Source organism: Podarcis vaucheri, assembly GCF_965113315.1.
Source record: "Podarcis vaucheri genome assembly, chromosome: 10".
Taxonomy (NCBI): domain Eukaryota; kingdom Metazoa; phylum Chordata; class Lepidosauria; order Squamata; family Lacertidae; genus Podarcis; species Podarcis vaucheri.
In genome coordinates, this window is record NC_138748.1 from 60,643,569 (window position 1) to 60,666,449 (window position 22,881).

Genomic DNA, 22,881 nt, shown 5'->3' on the forward strand with positions numbered 1-22,881 from the left:
CCAGCGCATGTTAAGTTTCCTTGACGTTTTTTGGGGAAGCCACCAATGCAATGTTTCCTTTTCCTCCCTAGAACAATGCCACAGAAGAGGTTGAAGAGGTAAAAGCGAGCTCAGCGCGGGCACCTCATCTATCATCTTATTCACTGACTGTGGAATTAGAATTGAAAATGCACATTAGTCAAGCCCCTCCACCTTATGTTCTTCCCCTGCGCCCGGCTGCCACCAACTATTTACGCTTGGCAAACCATTCTGTGAATGAATTCGGTGCATCTATGGAATATAGTATATACATGGAACAGATCCTATATATCTGTACGATGGGAGATGAGGAAAGCAAAATATACCGGCAGTATAGTGGGTGTTCTCAAAGGCTTTGCATGCTTGCGGCTTTTATTTTAGCAACCTCTCCCACCCCACCCCCCTGGCGTAGTCTGTATCGGATGAACTGGCAATTAATACATTGCCCTGTACAACCCTCCCTGTAGTGGTGGTTGTTGGGGTTTTTTTTGTAAGCAAGCTTCTTGGGATCTTGTCATTTGGTAAATGAAATAAATACACACTAGAGAGGGAACTCTTCTCTCAAGAGTATGGTGCGAAGTAATCCATTGTCACTTTCGTGAACTTGTCGTCGCATAACAAGTGGTGGTATCATGTTTAAGCAAAATGGTGGTGGCATATTTTCATTTCTGGTGGAATATACGTTCAAGAGGAACAGGTCGGTGTTACGTGTTACTATATATCTGCTCCTCTCCATAAGGACTATTACTGTATGTTAGTAAGACTTAACTTTAATAACCTCTACAGAAGAAGGTAGCAATGTTGTTTTGTTTACTACTTGGCCTTTAAAACTCCTCTTTGCTACTAAAGAAATCTCCCTTCTCCTTCCCCCTCCTTTTGGCCTAAATTTTTCTAGTTGTAAAAAAATTTGTATTTTTTAAAAAAGAAGCATTTAAAAATACAATCGTTTATGCACCAAAGTTGGCTATGAAAAGAAAATTAAATTGCTTCCTGGCTTTACTAAGCAAGAAATTATGGACTTCTTTTAACCTACAGGAATAGAAAAATATGTGTTACCATGTTCGTCTTATATGGAGACAAGAGAGAGAGAGAAACAGATAGATAATGGGACATTGCTTGTAAAATAATTTTGCAGATTTGTAATATATTTTTATATTATGAAATGTAGATGTTTTTTCTAGAGGCATGGAAGTTGAGATGTATATATTATGGTAGAAATAATATGGAAGGATACTGTAATTCATTAGTGCTGCCAGAAGAATTTGTTTAAAAGCAAGCACCTTTCCTAACAATAATAAAAAAAAATGTCTCTTGGATTTCTAAGAGCCTATATACTACTGTTGTAAAAACAAAAAACACATTGAACATCCTTCCAGAAATCCTTCGGATTTTTACAGCGCTCATTGCTGGTAAGGGATATGAAATCATTCTTTTCCTTGCTTGTTGGAAGGTACAAATGTAAAAAAATAATAATTATATGGTGGCTATATGCAGTCAAACTGCATGATTAACCCTCCATGTTTAGGAGGATTTTTATTTTTATTTTTTGCATTACTACAGTGAATATAAATACCAGCTGTTTTTACACTAATTTTTTATTATTAAATAGCAAAAAAACAAAACTCTAGACTCTCTGCTTGGAGATCTTAGCTTTTCCAATACCATAAATTGGGGTCTACCTTAATGAAGATGAGATGCTTGCTTGGGTCCCATTGAGTCTAGAATGGTCTATATACATTTGAATTCCTCATCAATGTGTGGATTATAAGCACCACTAACATGGAATGGTTCTGGAATAGTCATTTAATAATGGTATTTCATAAAGATCTGTAGCAATGTTACTATTTAAAAAAAATGCAGTTCGTTATTTTTATTTCTTATTTTTTAATTTTGCTTGAGCACTTCAGTTACCGCTTAAACTTATATGGTCATCTGCAATTACTTTGATTCTTTTTTTAAAAAAAAAGTTATAAAATTGCCAAATAGGTGTTTTCAGATATAGTTTGTATTTGTATTTTTTAATTTTATTTCTTTTTGCATTCATTGTATACCATTCTTAATTGACAGATGATTGTAGACCCTGCCTGAGTATTTTTTCTAATAAAACAACGCAAATATAAGTATGTCTCGAGCGTCTAAATGTTAGCTGCTGTAACAGGCTTTTTATAACTGGCGTCAAAGATACAAATTACCGTATTTTTTGCTCTATAACACGCACCCGACCATAACACGCACATAGTTTTTAGAGGAGGAGAATCCGTAGGCATGCTACCCGTAGGCATTCCCTCCATAACACGCAGACATTTCCCCTTACTTTTTAGGAGGAAAAAAGTGAGTGTTATGGTGCAAAAAATACGGTAAATACTAGCTTTCGTCTGATTAAGTGTTCTGTGCACTAGGATAGCACCGTTTGTGTATTATTAATAATAATTATTATTATTATAAAAAGAGGAAGGTTTTGATGGCAGCTATCCATTCATAGAGAGGGACGCGGGTGGCTCTGTGGTCTAAACAACTGAGCCTTGGGCTTGCCAATTGGAAGGTTGGCGGTTCGAATCCACGCGATGGGGTGAGCTCCTGTTGCTCGGTCCCAGTTCTTGCCAACCTAGCAGTTCTAAAGCAGGCCAAAGTACAAGTAGATTAATAGTTGCCGCTCTGGCAAGAAGGTAAACAGTGTTTCCATGCACTGCTCTGGTTCACCAGAAGCGGCTTAGTCATGCTGGCCACATGACCCGGAAAAACTGCAGACAAACGTCGGCTCCCTCGGCCAGTAAAGCTAGATGAGCGCCGCAACCCTAGAGTCGTCTGTGACTGGACTGAACTGTCAGGGGTCCCTTTACCTTTTTTATCCATGCATAGAGATGTGCAGCCAAGGAATTGAGAATAATCAAGGCTAAGCTTCCTAATGGCTTGTTCAGCTCAACACCTATTTCAGCAGATCAATCCTACTACACTTAGAAATGTGTACTTCCTGGGTAGCAGAAGGAAAGGTGCAGAGTTTGTGTGAAAACAGCAGAAAAGAGGAAAAAGTGAATTTCCCATCAAGGCAGGGGATAGGAACCTGTGGTGTTCCAGATGTTGGATTCCCAACCTCAAGTCAGCCCCAGCTAGCATAGCCAGGTTGTAGGGAAGGGTGGAGTAAAGGGTAGTCTCTCTCCTCTTCTTCAGAATTCTCTCCTAAAATGTAGGATTCTTGAGGGTCCTTAGTAGTTGTCTGTTGCTTTTCCTATTTGTTTCAGGGCCTTGGCTCTACATGTCATAACACCTCCAGACAGGACACACACCTCTCTGCTGCCCCTTTGGTATTTATTGACAGGTCAGGAAAACTTTCTTCTGTGCTTGCTTTGGCAGCACATATACTAGAAAAACTTGCTTCAAGGTCAGGCAGCTCCTCAGTGGAGTTCACCCCACAGGGACCCTCTGTTTGGGTCAGTTGAGCCAGTTTACAGTTAAGAACGGATGCGGGTGGGGCTGTGGGTTAAACCACAGAGCCTAGGACTTGCCGATCTGAAGGTCAGCGGTTTGAATCCCCGCGACGGGGTGAGCTCCCGTTGCTCGGTCCCTGCTCCTGCCAACCTAGCAGTTCAAAAGCACTTCAAAGTGCAAGTAGTTAAATAGGTACCGCTCCGGTGAGAAGGTAAACAGCGTTTCCATGCGCTGCTCTGTTTCGCCAGAAGCGGCTTAGTCATGCTGGCCACATGACCTGGAAGCTGTACGCCGGCTCCCTCGGCCAATAAAGCGAGATGAGCGCCGCAACCCCAGAGTCGGCCACGACTGGACCTAATGGTCAGGGGTCCCTTTACCTTTACCTTTACAGTTAAGAAAAATAAAAAATTGAATGCCTGAAGGGATCATATTTGCTAACTCCAGCCTATTGCCATATTATCACAGAATTTCTGACTTTCCACTTTATGCAAAGACAAGAGAGCCCAGTTTAAAAGTTAAGGCAAAGACAGAATAAAATGAGAAATTAGGCATTACATCAGGGTTTTCCAAACTTGGGTGTGCAGCTGTTCCTGGACTACAGTTCCCATCATCCCTGACCACTGGTCCTGCTAGCTAGGGATGATGGGAGTCGTAGTCCAAAAACAGCTGCACACCCAAGTTTGGGGAACACTGCTACATGATAAAATAAGGTGTCTGGGTAGGCTTGCAATAGGCTAGGCTGGGTAGGAACAGTACCCAGCGTGTGGCGGGAGGGGGGGGAGAGATTGGGGGCTATACAGTTGACCCAGCCCTGTAGAAAGATGCTTCCTTTTGCACTCAGGTAGAAGGAATGAGTGTGTATAGGAACCTACGAAACTGCCTTACTCCAAGTCAGACAAATGGTCCATTGTGTTCTGAATTATCTATATTGTGTCAGTATTGTTCCTCAATACTGACGGTCAGATGGGGTGGGCATTGGAGGCAGGGCTTATATGAGTGCCCCTATTTCCCTCTCCAGTTTAAACCCTTAAAATCCTAGGGGACATTTGAATGGGGCTAGATCATTGGTGGAATAGATCTCCACGTTGACTGACAAAATAAAATACGGTGTTGCACTGCAAGTACACAGCCAGACTAAATGATCTTACTCTCAAATGAATGATCAGGTACACATTTTTTTTATCAGTCTTCTGTCTGATGATTCTGCTGAGTATTTAATCTTTAATAATAACCAACCCTCAAAAGAATGGCTGATTGCTCTTAACCTTTTTTTTATGGGAGTGGGGAGGGTTAATTTGAAGTTCCGACATGCAGGCAAGATTCACCATAGCTTTCCCCCCCATCCCTTAAGTGGAAGGAGTAGATCGGCAGGAAGCAAGTGTCACTCGACTTGTATGCATTAATAATAGGTTGTCTCTGCGGGAAAGTTCCCAAATGATGGGCAAGTCACTCGGAAAGCTTATGTACAACAAAGCAACATGTTCACATAAGCAGTGCCACAAGAGGGTGCACTTCACCTTTGCTAGGATCCTTCCATTCGCCAGAGGTGCCTTGTGGGGGGGGGGGCTTCCTGACTCTCCCCCCACCCTTTCCCCAGCCATTGCTTAGAGCATAAAGCCCTATCTAGCAGTCACGAGAGGCCCCCTTTTATTTTAAAGAAGTATTTGTATACTGCCAATATTTTATATCAAGGTGGTATACAAAGTTATGTATCCAATAAAACGTGAAACACCATTTTAAGAGTACAAGATAATCATTAAAATGACTGGCTAGTCAATAACATTTTTTTAAAAACAGCTGCCTAGGCCTCTTGGCATAAGAAGGTCTTTAGGAGATGCCTGGAAGTTGAAAGTGAGAAAGCCTGTCAAATCTACTGGAAGAGTGTTGGGACCAGCAACACTCAATGCCCAACTTGCAGCGGAGTGCATCTCTGGGTGATGTCGGCGATGAAGCTGGGATAGAAAGGCTCAGGTGGGACTTAAGGTATCCTGGACCTCAAGTGGTCTATCAACACAAGAGCCTTGAACTTGGCAGCATCTGGGAAGTCAGTGTAGATTTTTTAACAGAGGCACCGCATGCAGTCTACCTGCTGCATTCTGCAACAGCTGGAGTTTCTGGACCAGGCTCCAGGGCAGCCCCACATCTCGAGTTTACCAGTGCATGGAGTAAAGTGGTGAAGTGGCTTATGGTGGCAAGTTATCCCAGTTACAGCTCGTGTATCAAACATACCAGCCACAGAGATCAGTTGTGTCTCCAATGACGAAGATGTATCTAGGAGTCTCCCAAGCTATGCACGTGTTCCTTTAGAGCAGGCTTTCTCAACCTGTGGGTCCCCAGATGTTGTTGAACTATAACTCCCATCACCCCTAGCTAGCAAGGCCAGAGCTCAGGGATGATGGGAGTTGTAGTCCAACAACATCTGGGGACCCATAGGTTGAGAACCGCTGCTTTAGAGGGAGCGCAGCCCCATCCACAACAGGCAGCTGGCCTGTATTCCAGAGGTGGGAACCACCTAACCATCAGTGGCCACCAGCATCAGAGAAGGATGTCATCCCTTCACCAGCGCTGAAGTAGAATTCAACTTGTTAAATTGGTGGCATTTCAATGGTTTCACTGTGGGGGTTTTTTTGTGGTACATTAGTGTTTTAAGTCACTCAGCGACTTTTCCTTTGGAGGCAGAAATGAATAAATTTAATAAATAATGCTAAAAGACCCTGATGTTGGGAAAGATGGAGTGCACAAGGAGAAGGGGACGACAGAGGACGAGATGGTTGGACAGTGTTCTCGAAGCTACCAGCATGAGTTTGATCAAACTGTGGGAGGCAGTGGAAGACAGAAGTGCCTGGCGTGTTCTGGTCCATGGAGTTACGAAGAGTCGGACAAGACTCAACGACTAAACAACAACAACAAAGTCTTTTCAGGCTGCCTTTCTGAGCAAATCTATCTCAAGGGCAGCTTACGTTAGGGATTGGGAGAAATTAAAAACAAAACAATAGCAATTCAAAAATATAAAATAGGAAGCAGTTTCTGCAAAACACAACCCCAAAATGAACCAGCAATGAGGAAACATTTTCTGCCCCGCTCGAAATATCAAAATAATACTGAAACAACAACAATAACAATAGTAGTAGCAATAGTAATCGTGTTCAGTCCAGTGGACTTCTGGTTTTGGAATATGTGTGAGGAAGTACAAGAGAGAGGTGCTCAGAATATCTACAGCAGAGAATCCTTGTTAGACAAGCCTCCAGCAGGCATTTTAAGAAGGTTTTCCTGTTCTTACAATTATTTTTGATTGATCTTATCTATTGTATGCTTTTAATACACACACACACACAGAGAGAGAGAGAGAGAGAGAGAGAGAGAGAGAGAGAGAGACTTTTTAGAAACGTTGGCTTTTATATGGTAAATAAAGGAACGCGGGTGGCGCTGTGGGTTATTTTTTTTAAATAAATTTTTTATTAAGTTTTAACAATGAACAATATAACAAAAAGAATACAAAAACAAAAACAAAGAAAATATAAAAAACACGACACACATACTACAAAATACATTACAAACATTAAACACAAAAATACAAAAATACATACATTAAAAACTAATAATAATAAAAGAAAAAGCACATATAAGAAAAACACAAAAAATCCCTCTTTCTTGGTTTTATATCTTAAATTCACATATTTTCCTGACTTCCTCACATCCCCCGTTCTTGTATCCCTTTTAAAAGTTGATTCAGCAAATTCATAGCCCTTAGTTTATCTATTTGTTAATTTAATCTTAAATTTTATCTTATTGCTAGAGCCCCCACAGTTCATTTCAATGTCATCAACATTCAGAAATTTTACAGTGTTTCTGCAAATAGATTTTAAATTTCCCCCAATCTTCTTCCACTTGCTCTTCTCCCTGGTCTCGAATTCTGCCAGTCATCTCGGTGGCGCTGTGGGTTAAACCACAGAGCCTAGGGCTTGCCGATCAGAAGGTCGGCGGCTCGAATCCCCGCAACGGGGTGAGCTCCCATTGCTCGGTCCCTGCTCCTGCCAACCTAGCAGTTCGAAAGAACATCAAAGTGCAAGTAGATAAATAGGTACCGCTCTGGCGGGAAGCTAAACGGCGTTTCTGTGCACTGCTCTGGTTCGCCAGAAGCGGCTTAGTCATGCTGGCCACATGACCCGGAAGCTGTACGCCGGCTCCCTTGGACAGTAAAGCGAGATGAGCGCCGCAACCCCAGAGTCTGCCACGACTGGACCTAATGTTCAGGGGTGCCTTTACCTTTAAACAGCACAAATAAACAGAACATTCACTGTTTGCAGCACTGGGGAGTTTCTGAAAAGAAGCAAGGAAATATGACCAGTAACATATCTACTGCAAAAGCTTCACTCCTGCCACACAGACAATGTATTAATATCTGGAGGCTGAGGTGTTGGTGGGGACTTAGCTGCCTTTACACAGGCTTTTTCATTTGGTCTGCGTCAGTCAGCCTTTAAAAGACTCGGAGCAATGCCCCACAGTGCCTTTGGCTGGGCTGTGTGTACCTGTGATCCATTCCTAGAGAATGCTTTCCTGGGAAATCTGTGCTCGTCTTTTTCTGAGAAATACTTCCTTCTAGGGAATGACCTTTATCGGACAGCTCTTGCACCTGAGGGAAGGAAGAACCACAATTGATGTGCTTTGTAACTTTGCCACTGTCCTCCAAATGAACATGGGACCTTCGCTGACTTAATACCACTTAATCTGACAGCTGCCTGGGCAGGCTCCATTCCTTGAGAGAATCGCCCCCCCCCAAAAAAGACAGGACTGCAGGAACTGAACGTTAGAAGAGGAACAGGCTGTAATCATTAGGGTTAAGGCTACTATACAAGTATTGCTGGTGCAGGTGGAATGAAAGAAAGTGAATAGTGCCACTCTATTCTGCCTTGGTCAGACCACACCTGGAATGCTGTGTCCAGTTCTGGGCACCACAATTTAAGAAGGATGTTGACAAGCTGGAATGTGTGCAGAGGAGGGCGACCAGGATGATCAAGGGTCTGGAAAGCAAGCCTTATGAGGAAGGGTTGAAGGAGCTGGGTATGTTTAGCCTGGAAAAGAGGAGACTGAGAGGAGATACGATAGCCATCTTCAAACATCTCAAGGGTTGTCACATGAAAGATGGAGCAAGCTTGTTTTCTCCTGCTCTAGAGGGTAGGACTCAAACCAACGACTTCAAGTTACAAGGAGATTCCGACTAAACATCAGGAAGAGCTTTCTGAGAGTCAGAGTTGTTTGACAGTGGAACGGACTCCCAAAGAGGTTGTGGACTCTCCTTTTTTTAAGCAGCTGAAGCTGATGGGAGTTGTATTCCAAAACATCTAAGCACATAAGAAGAGCCTGTTGCATCAGGCCAATGGCCCATCTAGTTTAGCATCCTCTTCTCACTGACCAACCAGGTGCCTGTGGGAAGAATGCAAGCAGGACTCGAACACAACAGCACTCCGCCCCCCCAAGTTTCCAGCCACTGTCTGCAATGGTGTATGTAGAGCATAGCCATCAGGGTTGATAGCCATTGATAGCTTTATGCTCTACAAGGCACCAGGTCGGAGAAGACTGATTGAACTAGAAAATATAATTTTAGTCAGTAGTATTGCAGGAGGGAAGGGACGCGGGTGGCACTGTAGGTTAAACCACAGAGCCTAGGACTTGCTGATCAGAAGGTCGGCGGTTCGAATCCCCATGACGGGGTGAGCTCCCATTGCTCGTTCCCTGCTCCTGCCAACCTAGCAGTTTGAAAGCACGTCAATGTGCATGTAGATAAATAGGTACCACTCCGGCGGGAAGGTAAACGGTGTTTCCGTGCGCTGCTCTAGTTCACCAGAAGTGGCTTAGTCATGCTGGCCACATGACCCGGAAGCTGTACGCCGGCTCCCTGGGCCAATAAAGCGAGATGAGCGCCGCAACCCCAGAGTCTGCCACGACTGGACTTAATGGTCAGGGGTCTCTTTACCTTTACCTATTGCAGGAGGGCAGTGTTGAATCAGAAGTGCTCAGAGAAGAATTTGGCAAATGATAGATGCAGATCATTTATTTAGCAGACATTATTGTATGCAATTTTGCCCTATATACACATTTCCCCACGTCCATTGTTATCTTCACAATGTTAGTTGAGCGGGGCAGCTGCCTTGCGAAATTGGTGGAAGTACAAATCGGAAGGGTGGCTGTATGTTGCTCTGCGTATTAATTTGGAAAGTGTGGATTTGCCTTTCCACGCAAACGGAGTCGAATTTCTCCCTCATCTCTACTGGAGGGCAAGACCTGTTTGCCTTTGGCATATTGTCTCCTTCCCGATTCCATCATGCATCTATTCCCCTCATTTTTTTCTTTGAAAGGATCCAAGTCTGTCCTTTTTGGAATCGCCGTACAAGCAGCGAGCGTGTGTGGGGTGAGGACCACCCACCCTGGGGGCAATTGATGCCGGCAAGAATGACGTGGGAGGTCTATGCTGGCTCAACAGAGTTATTTATTTGAGTTTTTGTGCTCTCTGTCCCTGGAGCAAGCCAAGGCACTTTGGAGCCGGGATCGCTGGCAGACCCCTTTCAGGTAATAGATGGAAGTTAAGGGAGGATGTTAAGTTGCAAATGCTTTTGACCCAAATGGAGCTCCACTTCTTTTCCTTTGGAAACAAGGAAACAGCAGCATGACAATGGCTTCTCTGTTTCATTTCGAACCAAAATATGCTAGCAATTGGCTGTCTTCAGAGCCATGGAAGGTCTTTTCAAGAAAAACACTTCTTCTCCAGACGCGTTAGGTAGCTTGTAATAGAAGCTTTTAAAAATTAAAACTGGAGTAAGGATTACATTATTTAAAATCCAGACTCGAATGTAAACAGAAGAGCACACATTTTTATCCATTAGCAGAAGAGAGCAAACACACGTGAAAGTTAAACCGAGAGAAATCAACCACTCTTGGCATTTGTAGCAATAAATTAACTGGCCAATAGGACGAAGGTCAACTGAACGAAACCAAGCTAAGCAGATTAATCCTAGCTCTTCAGATCAACTGAACATCATGCACTCACCATAATTTTAGCTACCATGGCATTAGCTGAGGATCTGTGACACACACATAATATAAACTCTGTAGCTTTCAAGAGTCTTCAGGTACCCTATTTCATTGAAGTTACTGTCAAAATGAGGGACGCGGGTGGCGCTGTGGGTTAAACCACAGAGCCTAGGACTTGCCAATCAGAAGGTCGGTGGTTTGAATCCCCATGACGGGGTGAGCTCCTGTCGCTCGGTCCCTGCTCCTGCCAACCTAGCAGTTCGAAAGCATGTCAAAGTGCAAGTAGATAAATAGGTACCACTCTGGCGGGAAAGTAAACGGCATTTCCGTGTGCTGCTCTGGTTCACCAGAAGTGGCTTAGTCATGCTGGCCACATGGCCCGGAAGCTGCATGCTGGCTCCCTTGGCCAATAAAGCGAGATGAGCGCCGCAACCCCGGAATCAGCCACGACTGGACCTAATGGTCAGGGGTCCCTTTACCTTTACCTTACTGTCGAAATGCTTCAAGTGTGCAGAAGCTTCCTTTTGTCTTCTGCACAGAGCAATGCTGCAGTGTGTTTGCCAGTTCTCCATGGCACACACGGAGTGCTCCCTTGCTCTTCAGAGAATAACAGGACTTGTGCAGAACTCCACGAATGAGTTGACCTGCAGGCATTCAGCGGAAGCAAGTGCTGCTGAAATCAATAGGGTCTGACTTCAACAATCAGACCCATGCATTAAGCCCCATCGATTTTGATGGGATTTAAGTGTGCATAAACTGAACATAGGATGGTGGCCTTTGTGTTTACCACCTCGGTGTTAGTGTTAGAGCGGAAGCAGTTCACACAAGGAATTTAGCACAAAGAAGCAGGCAGCCTACAGCTAACTCCCTGTTGCCTAAGGAGGGGGCAAAACTAATCAACCTGCCATTGGCTTGCGTGCCACTAGCCTGCCTTCTCCCCTTCAAGTCCCAATGAACACCAACCACCACCACTGTTTCCTACAGAATCCCACCCTACAGATATAGAATAGGGGACCCAAAGACGCTCAGACCAATCCCCTCAACTGACAAATCAGGGGCGGGGAACCTGTGGCCCTCCACACATTGCTGGACTACAGATCCCATCATCCCTGATGATGGGTTGTGTTGGCTGGAGCTGATGGAAGGAGCAACATCTGGAAGGCGGCTCCTTGCCTGCCTCCTGATCTTCAGTATGACATTGGAACTCTGTTTATGGTGGGCAGAAACCGGGCACGATGGTGGTTTCCACCCTCTCTTTGCAACTAGTGTCCGGAGGCCAAAATGCTGACAAATACTATATGTGCACCACCCTGAAAGTCATTGGAGGAAGATTGGGCCAGAAATATGTCAATGACGGCAGATCTGGGCCTTTTCCACCCATGAGCTTTGGAAGATCAGTGTCTGATCAAATATCAAAAGTGGCATAAAACTGCTTAGCGCTCTTGACATTCTCTTCCCCTCCCACTAGCCTTGGAGGAAATATATACATATATTGTTTCTTACGAACACTGACTAATATGATTACTTCACTTGCCTTCAGGCCTATTACTCTACTTATAATCATCACAGTCGTTCAGTTTCAGTTTGACATTTTCCTTGCCGCGTTCCAGATCCAGTGGCCTGCAACTACTTGGATTTCAAAAGGATGTATCTCATCGTAGGTTCCTTTCCCTTCTGGCAGCCGACACTCACTGCAAACATCTTGAAGGGGTCCCCAGAATGTATGTGCTTTCGAAAAAGTGAAAGGAAAATGCCATTCTATATAAATTCTTTCTTTCCTTTTTAAGTCTGAAAGGTTTATTCCTGGCAATGATGGATTCAGGATTTGGGGGGTTCCCTCAGTGCCCCCTGCCAAAATCCCACCGGACGGAGCAGTACCAAATTTATTATCTTGCACCTGAACTTATTGAAGGCAAAGTGGAGATGGTTGTGTTGTTCCATTCATATATCATCCTTCATCTGAGGATCACAGAGCAGTTTACAGTATAAAAACATGAAAATGCACTACATAATTAAAAACAAAACAATACCCCCCTCACAGTTTAAAAGGCCATAGATAGTTTAATCGGCCAAAGGCCTGGAAGAAGAGGAATGTTCTTTCCTGGGGCCTAAAGATGTGTAATGAAGGTGCCAGGTGAGCCTCGCTGGGGAGAGCATTCCACAAATGCAGGGGAGCCACTGCAGAAAAGTCCCCGTTCTCATGTTGCCACCCTCCAGATCTCTCACTGTAGCTCTTGCAACCTAGCTCATTCCTTTGAGATGCTCAAAAGAGCACACTTAAGTGGCCAGCTAAAGTCGCTGTCTTTCAAAGAAACTTGTCTGACTAGTTCAGTAAACCCCCATGGGTACAGGACCCCAAGAACTGGAAGGAATTCAGGGCAACGTTCAGTCTGACCCCCATCCAACCCAAAACATTATGAATCCAGCAACATCTGGAAAGCACCAGATTCCTCACACCTATTTCATTCATTTATCTACTGCGAACCAAGATTGTGAACATTTACACAGTTAAGGGAAGTGTGCGTTTTACAGACCATCATGCAGCGTAACTTTGTTATGCCTGCTTGGAAGTTGGTGTTTTGGCTGTTTTTAATGTTATTCAGTCAATCTAAAGGTTAATACTGAGGCATGTGCTTTAGCCACCCCCACCTTTGCAACACCTTTTTGGAGGAATATATTAAAAAATAATAAAAAATTGTCCAGTAGCACCTTAGAGACCAACTAAGTTTGTTCTGGGTATAAGCATGCACACTTCTTCAGATACACTGAAACCGAAGTCACCAGACCCTTATATATAGTGGGAGGGTGAGGTGGGGTTTTTCTCAGGAGGGTAGTAGGAGATGGGTGATTGACTCAATGGGTATGGTAAACCTGTTGACGACTGAGTGACTTCTGGTCTCTGAGGTGCTACTGGACAATTTTTTATTTTTTATATATATATTTCGACTGTGTCAGACCAACACGGCTACCTACCTGAATCTAGAACCTTTTCAGGGTTTTTTGTCATTTCCACCTCCTGTCCTTCACCCCATGTCAGGGCAATTACAGAAGCCAAGGTTAAGCCCTCCCCTCTGAAACAGTAATTTTGCTTTGCTCCTTCTCTTCCTAACACAAACTGCAAGGCCGCAGCTGCCCTGTGCATTTCAAACATTGGATGGATTCGGATCAATTAAGAGGCCTCTTGCATCAGCAGCCGTTCTTAAGTGCCTCCGAGGGGCTTATTCAACCTGCTGCCTCGGCTGCCAAGTTATTTCTGGAGCAGCTTTTCAGAACAGCAAAGCTCCCAATTAAAAGAATCCAAACAAAGAACCTGAAATCTTTTGTATCCTTGGGATGGGGGCGCAACTGCAAAACACAAGTTGCGAATGCGGACACAGCAGAGCAAGCGGAGGCTGGTTCACGAGGACAGAGGGGGCATTGCCTCACTCTGCACACAGCCAGACACCACCTGCCAGCCTTCTCCTGTCCTGCCATGTGATGCCCAGTTTAAATGGATCTTGGAAATGGTAAAGGCTCTGGCTGAGACCCTGAATAACCAGTCAGAGCAGACAATACTGGGTTATATGGCCTGGTAGAAGGCTGCTTTCTATGGCTGGAGTGGGGTATGTCCAGCTTAATGGGTTTCAAATGGGGATGAAGAACCTGTGATTCCCACCCCCAGATGCTGCTGGACTCCAAATCCCATCCCCCTGAACCAGCAATGTCAGGGATGATGGGAGATGTTGTTCAACAATCCTTGGAGGGTCACAAGTCTCTCACCAGTGCCAGAATTTAACTATGCACTGTGGGAAGAAGTTCCTGACAGTCTATCCTGTCAGGCTGGGATAAATTCTGGTACTGACAACACAGTGTTCTCCAGATATGGAGGACTCCAACTCCCATCAGCTCCAGCCAGCATGGCCAATAGTCAGTGATGATGGGAGTTGTAGTCCAGCAGTATCTGAAGGGCCACTGGTTCCTCGTCTCGCACTTCAAAATTGTGCAGGTTTACCCTGTATCTTAAATTTCTTGTTCCATCTTTCTCTCTCGCTCTCTTTTGGCTTTTTTCAGCTTCCTTCCTTAGGTCTTTAGAGATTTGCCTTCCACACAGCGTTTTAGATATTGGCCTTGGGCAGACCTCTTGGAAAAATATAGCAGTTGTTGTCTTTGGCCTGATTATTATAAATAATGTCTAGGAGGAAAATGAGAAATTGAAACGTAGCTTTGAGCTGATTGGTGGCAACTTGAGCTTCATGTCTTAACTACTGACCTGACTAGCCGTCTCTGTCTGACCAAATTTGGAGAGATCCTGCACTTGGGAGCCTGAAGCATTTTACTCGGAGAATCTGAATCACACGAGCATCTGTGCTACTGGCTTTCTGTATACAGTTTTACCTCGGGTTAAGTACTTAATTTGTTCTGGAGGTCTGTTCTTAACCTGAAACTGTTCTTAACCTGAAGTACCACTTTAGCTAATAAGCCAGTGTGGTCCTCCACATGCAGCTGCTGGGTGACCTTGGGCCAGTCACACTTCTCTGAAGTCTCTCAGCCCCACTCACCTCACAGAGTGTTTGTTGTGGGGGAGAAAGGGAAAGGAGAATGTTAGCCGCCTTGAGACTCCTTCGGGTAGTGATAAAGTGGGATATCAAATCCAAACTCCTCTTCTTTTCTTCTAATGGGGCCTCCCACTGCTGCTGTGTTGCCTTCTGCACGATTTCTGTTCTCATCTTGAAGCAAAGGTCTTAACCCAAAGGTTATTTCTGGGTTAGCGGAGTCTGTAACCTGAAGTGTCTGCAACCCGAGGTACCACTGTACTTGATTGCTGTATGCTTGAGAGCCCTGTTCAGACAAACAGGATACCAGGAACGTGTGAGATGACACACACACACACAGAGAGAGAGAGAGAGAGAGAGAGAGAGAGAGAGAGAGGCTGGCCCAAGACATCTTCCAGCTTGAATATGCCTGCTGCCACCACCTCAGTGGCGTAGCGTGGGTTGTCAGCACCCGGGGCAAGGCAAGTAATTTGCGCCCCCTAACCCATGGATTTGCGCCCCCTAACCCTAACCCCCAGATGTTGCGCCCGGTGCGGCCTGCCCTCCTGCCCCCCCACGCTACACCACTGCACCACCTCCACCTTCTCTTCCTCTACTGCCTGGGGTGTCCAGGGGCGGCCCAAGGAAGCCTTGGTGTGCTGAAGGTGGTGGAAGAGAAAAAGGAGGACAGAGGTGGCGGCAGCAGAGGCCCTTCTCTTCCCAGGCAGCAGGAGCAGGTGACAAGCGCAGGAAGGCGTTGCACAGTGTGCTCCTCAGGGGCCCCAATCTGCTGTCCCTTCCAGCTGTCCCCAGTCTGCTGCCTGAGGTCAGGGGCGGAGCTTCATGCTCTGGCACCGGGGGGGGGGGGCAGAGAGCAGGCGGGGGGCAGGGCTGGGGTGCGCCCTGGGGGTGGGGTGTGCGTCCTGGGGGGTGTGGCGCGTTGCCCGCAGGGGCATGAGGCATGTCCAGGCGGCATGGCGCCCAGCACGGGCGGGGAAGCAGCCACGATGGCACTCTACCGGGACCGCACTGCTGGGCGCGGTGTGCTCCCTCCGCACTCCTCTTCCTCCCCCAGTGCCTGAGGTGACTGCTTCATTGAGGCTAATGGGTGGGCTGGGCCTGACGCACTCACACCTCAATTTGCGTGGCGAGTTCCCGCCCCCCACCAGGATAAATATAGACACGTGACACCATAATATAAGGTTAATTGGGCGAATTAGGCCACAACTTTATTGAATTCAGGAATGAGAGGCATTGGCTTAGGCATTGGTCCTAACGACTATCCGGCTCCAGCCCATTTGCTGGAGACACAGGGAAGGGTTAACACTATATCGGGGGAGTCTCCTGCCGAGGCACGTCGACTAGGAGCTCCCCCGGGTCACCGCTCTGGGCCGTGCCTTTGGCCCTCACCTCCATAGGCTTCGGACAGGGCCACACCCCCCGGAGTCCTTTAACGGACCACCCTTCGCTCACTGGGGGGAGGTGATGGCGTTTCTCCCCCCCACATCCTCTTAACCCCTTCTTACCAATGCCTACCGCCAATGCCGAGAAGTTGTGACGAGTTGCTACGAGGTAGGCAAAAAACCAAAAGGCTAGAAATTGCCAATTGGGGAAAATTCCTACCATGCCCCTTGTGGCAACAGACCGAAGTCCATAGCAAAGTCAAAGACCTACCTAAAGCCCACTTAAAGGGAGGGAGGGAAAACGTTAGGGCTAGCCGGCGAAAAGAGGGCGAGCCCCCTCTGTGCCGGCCCTAAATAGGACAGGCCATGCCCCCCCAGCCAGCTAATTGGCTGGCTGGGGGGGGCAGGCCCGGCCGGGATTCCCCTGCTCTCGCGGGGGCTGCGACCAGCCCCCGCTCACGTGGGGTGGGCGTGAAGCCCACAACCCCACCTCCTGGGCAAGCCGGAAGTGGCTTTCTATGAGTTCCATCAAATATTTGTACAGAGTTTGCCTGTGCACCATGTGCTGGTTTGTCGCCTTTCCCTACATGATAAGGGATTCTGTTTTTGCTTAGCCTGTATCATTTCCCCTATTCCTAGGGGGAAATGGGCAACCGAGCCTTTTGTCCTGCTCAGTCTACATGTTAATTTGGTACGTGAGGAGCTCTGAGCTGCTCCTTCCAGCCATATGGCTTTAACCAGACTCTTTTGTTTAAGAGAACAACTGAGTCTGAAACCAACATTTTCCTATATCTATAGTTTAGGAACCTTTACCATGTTGTAACCAAGCAACATTTTACTGCCTGCGCAATTTTCCCCCTCACTGCTGCATGGAGAAGCACATGAATTTGACCTTTGAAGAGTTTTGTAAGTAAACCATTTCATAACTTACTAAACATGCAGTCTATCTGTGTGCTAGGGAGGTGGGATATGCTGGGGTTCACTGGCAAGGGCACATTTTACAGCCTATATTTAACGCTGCTTGTTTTGCCATGCTAAATCTCTACTGGGGTTCTCTCACTAAAGAGTGCTTTCCCCAAACGTGTGTCCTGGCACCCAGGATTTCCTGCATCCTCAAAAATTCTGCCACCGCTCCATGCTTACCCAGCTACCTGGGGGCGCTGCCTCACTCTACTTAATGCCTTCGTCTCTCCCCTTCCTCTTTTGCAACCATAGCTGGGAGGGCCACCACCGTAACTGAATTTGTGCAAGTAAAATGCACGTGCAATGTGATTACACCATATAGCAGAAATGGTTAACGGGTAATTTATTTTGATTTTAATCCGATTTTAAGCTGTATTTCAGTCAATTGTTGAATTTTATGTCTTAATGTATTGTATATTTTGATGTTAGCTGCCCTGAGCCCGGTTCTGGCCGGGGAGAGCGGGAAATAAATAAATAAATAAATAAATATTATTATTATTAATATAGAATCATTAATGTGTGTTAAGTAAGGGTAGTATTGTGGATAGGGTATCGGTCCTGAACTAAGGAGAACCAGAGTTCAAATTCCTGTTCAGCAATGAAGCTCACTTGGCGACATGATTTCTCTCTTGCCATTAACATACCTGCTCTTTTGTAAGTTTATGCCATCCTTTATTAATGGCTTATTTATTCATTGTAGGTTTTGATTACTTTTACCTTCGTCACCACACAAAGCTAAGAGATCATCTTGACTAATGTCAAGATGGAAAGAATCCTTGAGGTATAAACTAATGTATTATTAGGCCAAGGCTCATGAGGCCAAGGCATGGAATAATACAATATTTCCAAGGAATTTCAATCCAAGAATATCCCCAGTATATCATAAAGGAAGTGGGCAGAACCATCAACTCTGGCTGTTTTTTTTCTCTGTGAGCATCAGGCCAAAGACACTAATTATAACATCTGTTATTTTCATTTTGTGATTCATTTACCATCCACAACGTTTAGATAGGATCTCTTCTTTGCGTGTTCTTGGCTGGTACCAGGAGATCTGAATTGGGATCTGAAAGGTGAACTGATGGATAAAGTAGATTCCAGGGGATACTGGAAAGATTCTAAAGGGTTTCTTTTTTTGGGGGGGGGGAGGAGGGAGTTATTATCAGTTTGTTGCAAAAAGGCATGCAAATATATGCAAATCAAGAACATGGGGGAAAATACATGCCAATAGAAAACTGAGTCATTTTTCTGCACTAGACATTTCAAGCAATATCATACCACTTTAAACAGTCTTGATTCCCTCTCCCCCCAAAAAGAACCCAGGGAACTGTAGTTTGTTAAGGGTGCTGAGAGGCTCCAATCCCCCTTGCAGAACTACAGTTCCCAAAGCAGTGTAAGTCAATCACTATTCCAAGAGACCTCTAGGACTCTCCTAACAACTGTCACTTCACTTTGATTTTCAGGAAATGCAAAGCTTCGGACAACTGGAGGTCTGCTTGTTCCGCGATTCTCTCCTTCCCTTGTCGTGTTTAGCCGATACAATGATCAATTATGTGCAGGGCATGAGAGCTTTATTGGATGATGACAAATGGATCTTTGTACAAACATTCCCATCTTTCCCCTCGCCCAGACGCTTTGTTTTTAATCAGAGGAGATGTGTGAAAAACCAACTTTAAACATTTCCTCTCCATGTTATCGGCATAGCGGGCTTTGTCGAAGAGGCATATGGTTTATTCAAAGACAAAGCTAATCTGGGAACACTGACATAGTTAAGCTTTAATTTAAAAAGCCTGTGAAAACAGTCAAAAACAGATGGAAAGTTGCCATGGAAACCACGAACGTGGTAGGGTTGAAAGTGTATGCTGGAGCAGAGGGGGAGATTTAGGCATCTACAGGGTCTTCACCATTCTTTCAAAGAGCAGCTCCTGGTTATAGAAGAAACAGGATCCATCCTTCCTCAGCTCTGTCAGGAGAGCAGTTCACATTGCCCGCGCTTGTTTATTTCTCCATCCATTACATTCAAGAAGTTTGCACCCCATTCTTTAAACCCCCACTGATTCCACAAAGAGTCATGCAACTTCAAGCAAGCTTCATGAAACTGGCTGGGGTTGATGGGAGTTGTAGTCCATAACATCTGTGGGAGACCAGGTTCGTAAGGACTGAATTACAGCAAACGAACACAGGTTGCTTAAAGAAAAACTGAAACACGAAAAGACACTTCTGTGGGAGGGGCAGGGGAATACAAACCCATTAAGAGCCCCTGAAATTAAAATTAAAAATAAAAACATTTCTGCATCCTGAAAATGAAGACAAGCCTCTCTAGAGAATGGATTTCACAACCAAGGTGCCACCACAAAGAAAGCCCCGTTGGGACTGGGGAAGACCCACTGCCATTCAGTGTATTAATTTGTTATGGGTATTCCATATTTGGTTAACGTTTTCAAGGGGATGTACAGGTATATGGGTGATAGTATGGAAGATGGAGCAATTGTCTGCTTATATACGGGGGAAGTCTAAGAGTAATGAATTTACTTGAAATTTACTTTTATATAACATGGATGGCACAAGCTATTTTGAGAGTCAGAGTATAATTTGGAATTTATCTTTTCAGCTTCACCCTGTGTACCTGGCTGCTCTATACCACTCTGTTGATAAATTTCCAGTGTCCTCGTTAAGGTAACGACTGAGGGCAAATGCCTATTGATGACTGAAAGCGAGTAATCTTCCACGTTCATTTTTGCACGAATGAATGTGCTTCCTATGCATAGGCTTAGCTATTCAGTAACCTTATGCTTTTCTATAGTTGGCAACAAACTTCTCAATCCCCTCGATTTCTGCTACAGCTACTGTACTCGGGTGCTTTCGCGATTGATGACAGACGAACCTACAGTAAAGGGACTTAGAGCGGGAGATAAAGTGGTTTTAGTAGATGGAGATTACATTGTTTTGGAGGTGAAAAGAGGTGGTTTAATAAAACATAAAGGAGGGCTTATAATATTTTAGTTGTCCTCAGACTGCTTAATAACAAGGTGGCCGTTTGAGATACGAAATGGCACACTTGTTTCAGGCTAAGCTTGGGGCCTTGCATAACGCTCCTAAGGTATTGCTCTTCCACAATCAGCAAAAAGAGGAGTTAAAACAGTGGTCCACACTGCACTTAAAACAGTGCTAGATTATTCAACAGTACCCAGTCCTTACAGCCAAGATCAACCCAAAATGTTCTCTCACAAACAAGTTCTTTTCAGGAAAGGTCTCCTGCAACCTTAATTAGTAGCTTCCTTCTTGCACCTGCTGTGTCTTTAACGGCTTCCTGTTTAAAATGGCGGGTGGATGAATGGTGCCTTAATTGCCACTTAGATCGTCTGTTTCTGTTCCCTGTAAGGAAGTGGGTTAATTACTGGCTCCCTTTCATTATCCCCACTCCCTCTTCTTTCATTCATTGCAAAATAGCCCTATTTTTCAGTAAAACAAACAATAGTGAAAGGAAGGCAGTGACTGAAACTCCCTTCTTCTACTGCTCCACCATCTGTGGTAAATTCTGGACAATTTTTTTAATTCAGATCTATGAAGCCTTACTTCCATGATGGTTTTCTTTTTCTCTGTCAAGGGCTACTTTTTAAAGGGATAATCTGTATACCAGCAGAGGGCAGAGCTACCAATGAGTGGAGCCAGAGACAAAAGTGTTCTGGATTAACTATTCCAGAATAAAGACCACCTTGTTTCAGTATTCACAGCAGCAACCTCAGATTAGAATGGTTTGATGGTTATTGTTCTGGAAAGAAATTCCTTTCTTACTTTAGTGTGCTCCACACTCACACATGACAGGAACCTAACAATTTGTTCTCAGACAGCTGACAGCAGAATTGGGGAAACTCAACCATTTATTTTTTAATCACACAAAAAACTGATCAGAGGAAGGCAAACTGCCACTTTTTAGATGCATACAGTTTGCATTTCTCAGAGTAGTATGTTTGTTGTGAAATAAATAAATCAGAGATGAGTAAAAATGAATAAATAAATGCTGCTCCTTCCAGTTGTTCTGAAATTACACAGAAAGAGGGATATGCACTTTTGAAAGCCAAGGAAAATATGGAGGAAACTAACTTAAAGGAAGACAGGGCAGTTTCAGGAGGCGCCAGACTCAGGGATTGCAAAAAAGAAGTTGGACATTGTCCTGTACCCATTTGCAGGATTTACTTTCCTCCAGTGTTTGAAACTCGCATTGTTCTAGGTGCATTTTGCGACAGGGAATTTCATTAATGTGAGCAGTTCCTGAGCTCTGGGTGCAGTAGAGAGCCAGTGTGGTGTAGTGGTTAAGAGCGGCAGACTCGTAATCTGGTGAACCGGGTTCGCATCTCCGCTCCTCCACATGCAGCTGCTGGGTGACCTTGGGCTAGTCACACCTCTGTGAAGTCTCTCAGCCCCACCCACCTCACAGAGTGTTTGTTGTGGGGGAGGAAGGGACAAGGAGATTGTTAGCTGCTTTGAGACTCCTTCAGGTAGTGATAAAGCAGGATATCAAATCCAAACTCTTCTTCTTCTACTGCACCTAAGATTTCAGATTAAAACTGCCACTGCTGGAATGAAAAGAAGGAGGACTTTTTTTCTGCCTCCCCACTTCCAGCCACTGTCTGAGGACTTGAAAAGGGACCCTCATTAAAATATTAGGGGGCAGGCAGGGGAAGTATGGCTTTGTTTTTGCAATCTTCAGATGAGGACTAGGCCATGTGAAAAATGAATATTAGATTTTAGCTGCAGTTCATTCATTTTCAGCTTTGTATTCTTGTTTTTGTTTTTTAAGTGTGCCTATACATTCTGTCGTGGTGCCCATAGGTTTAAAGTGCCATTTAGCTCCTAGCTTTCATATCTCAGTTTCTAACACTCCTTTCCCCACATGATCCTGTCAGAGTGTTAAGATCACCCTCTGATGTCTTGCTCTGGATCTCTCCACTGTCTGAAATAAGGCAGGTGATGACAGAATGCAGGGCCTTTTTTGCTATGGCACCCTGTTTCTGGAATTCCCATTGCCTTTCCCTCCCCTGGTGCTGTCTTTGTTTTCTTTCTGGTGCTAAGTGAAAATCTTCCAATTTGCCTGTGCCTTTTAAGGTGTTTGGTGCAATGCTGGGATTATTTTGTTGTCGCTGCTGACTTTTTATTCGCTCTGTTCTCTGTTCTGCTCTGTTTCATTGTGGTTTCCTTGTGAGTTTTTTATTTGTGAATCAAACACTTTGAGAACATACACTTAAGTGTGGCTGGCAAATGCTGCAAATAAATGAATGAGTAAATACACAGCTTGGCCCCTGCATACTTTCAAGACCACCATAAAGCAATATAGGCAAGAGACAAAACATTTCTTCATCTCCCTGCCCTCCCACTTTTATTCGAAAATAGAAAAGAAACTGTTTTGTGCCTAGGGCAAAGGACGTTCTGTTTGCTGTAGCCGTACTCGGAGATTACTTTCTGCTTATTGATTTCCTCCCGAAGAAGCACAGAACAGTTTTGCGTGAGAGGGCAACCAGTTTGAGCCATTGATA

The 22,881-nt window shown here is 44.9% G+C and overlaps 1 protein-coding gene across 2 annotated transcripts in view; it reads left to right on the forward strand.

The window, feature by feature from the left end:
- AEBP2 (AE binding protein 2) overlaps window positions 1-2,138 on the forward strand; it is a 33,131-nt gene extending 30,993 nt beyond the window's left edge. For both annotated transcript variants that reach the window (XM_082239061.1, XM_082239062.1), the window contains one exon: window positions 72-2,138. Coding sequence is in view for 1 of the 2 variants with exons in the window: in XM_082239062.1 (XP_082095188.1) it covers window positions 72-102 (31 nt within the window). In the remaining variant the exon portion in view is untranslated. The remainder of the gene's footprint in view (window positions 1-71) is intronic.
- Window positions 2,139-22,881: the final 20,743 nt, after the last annotated feature.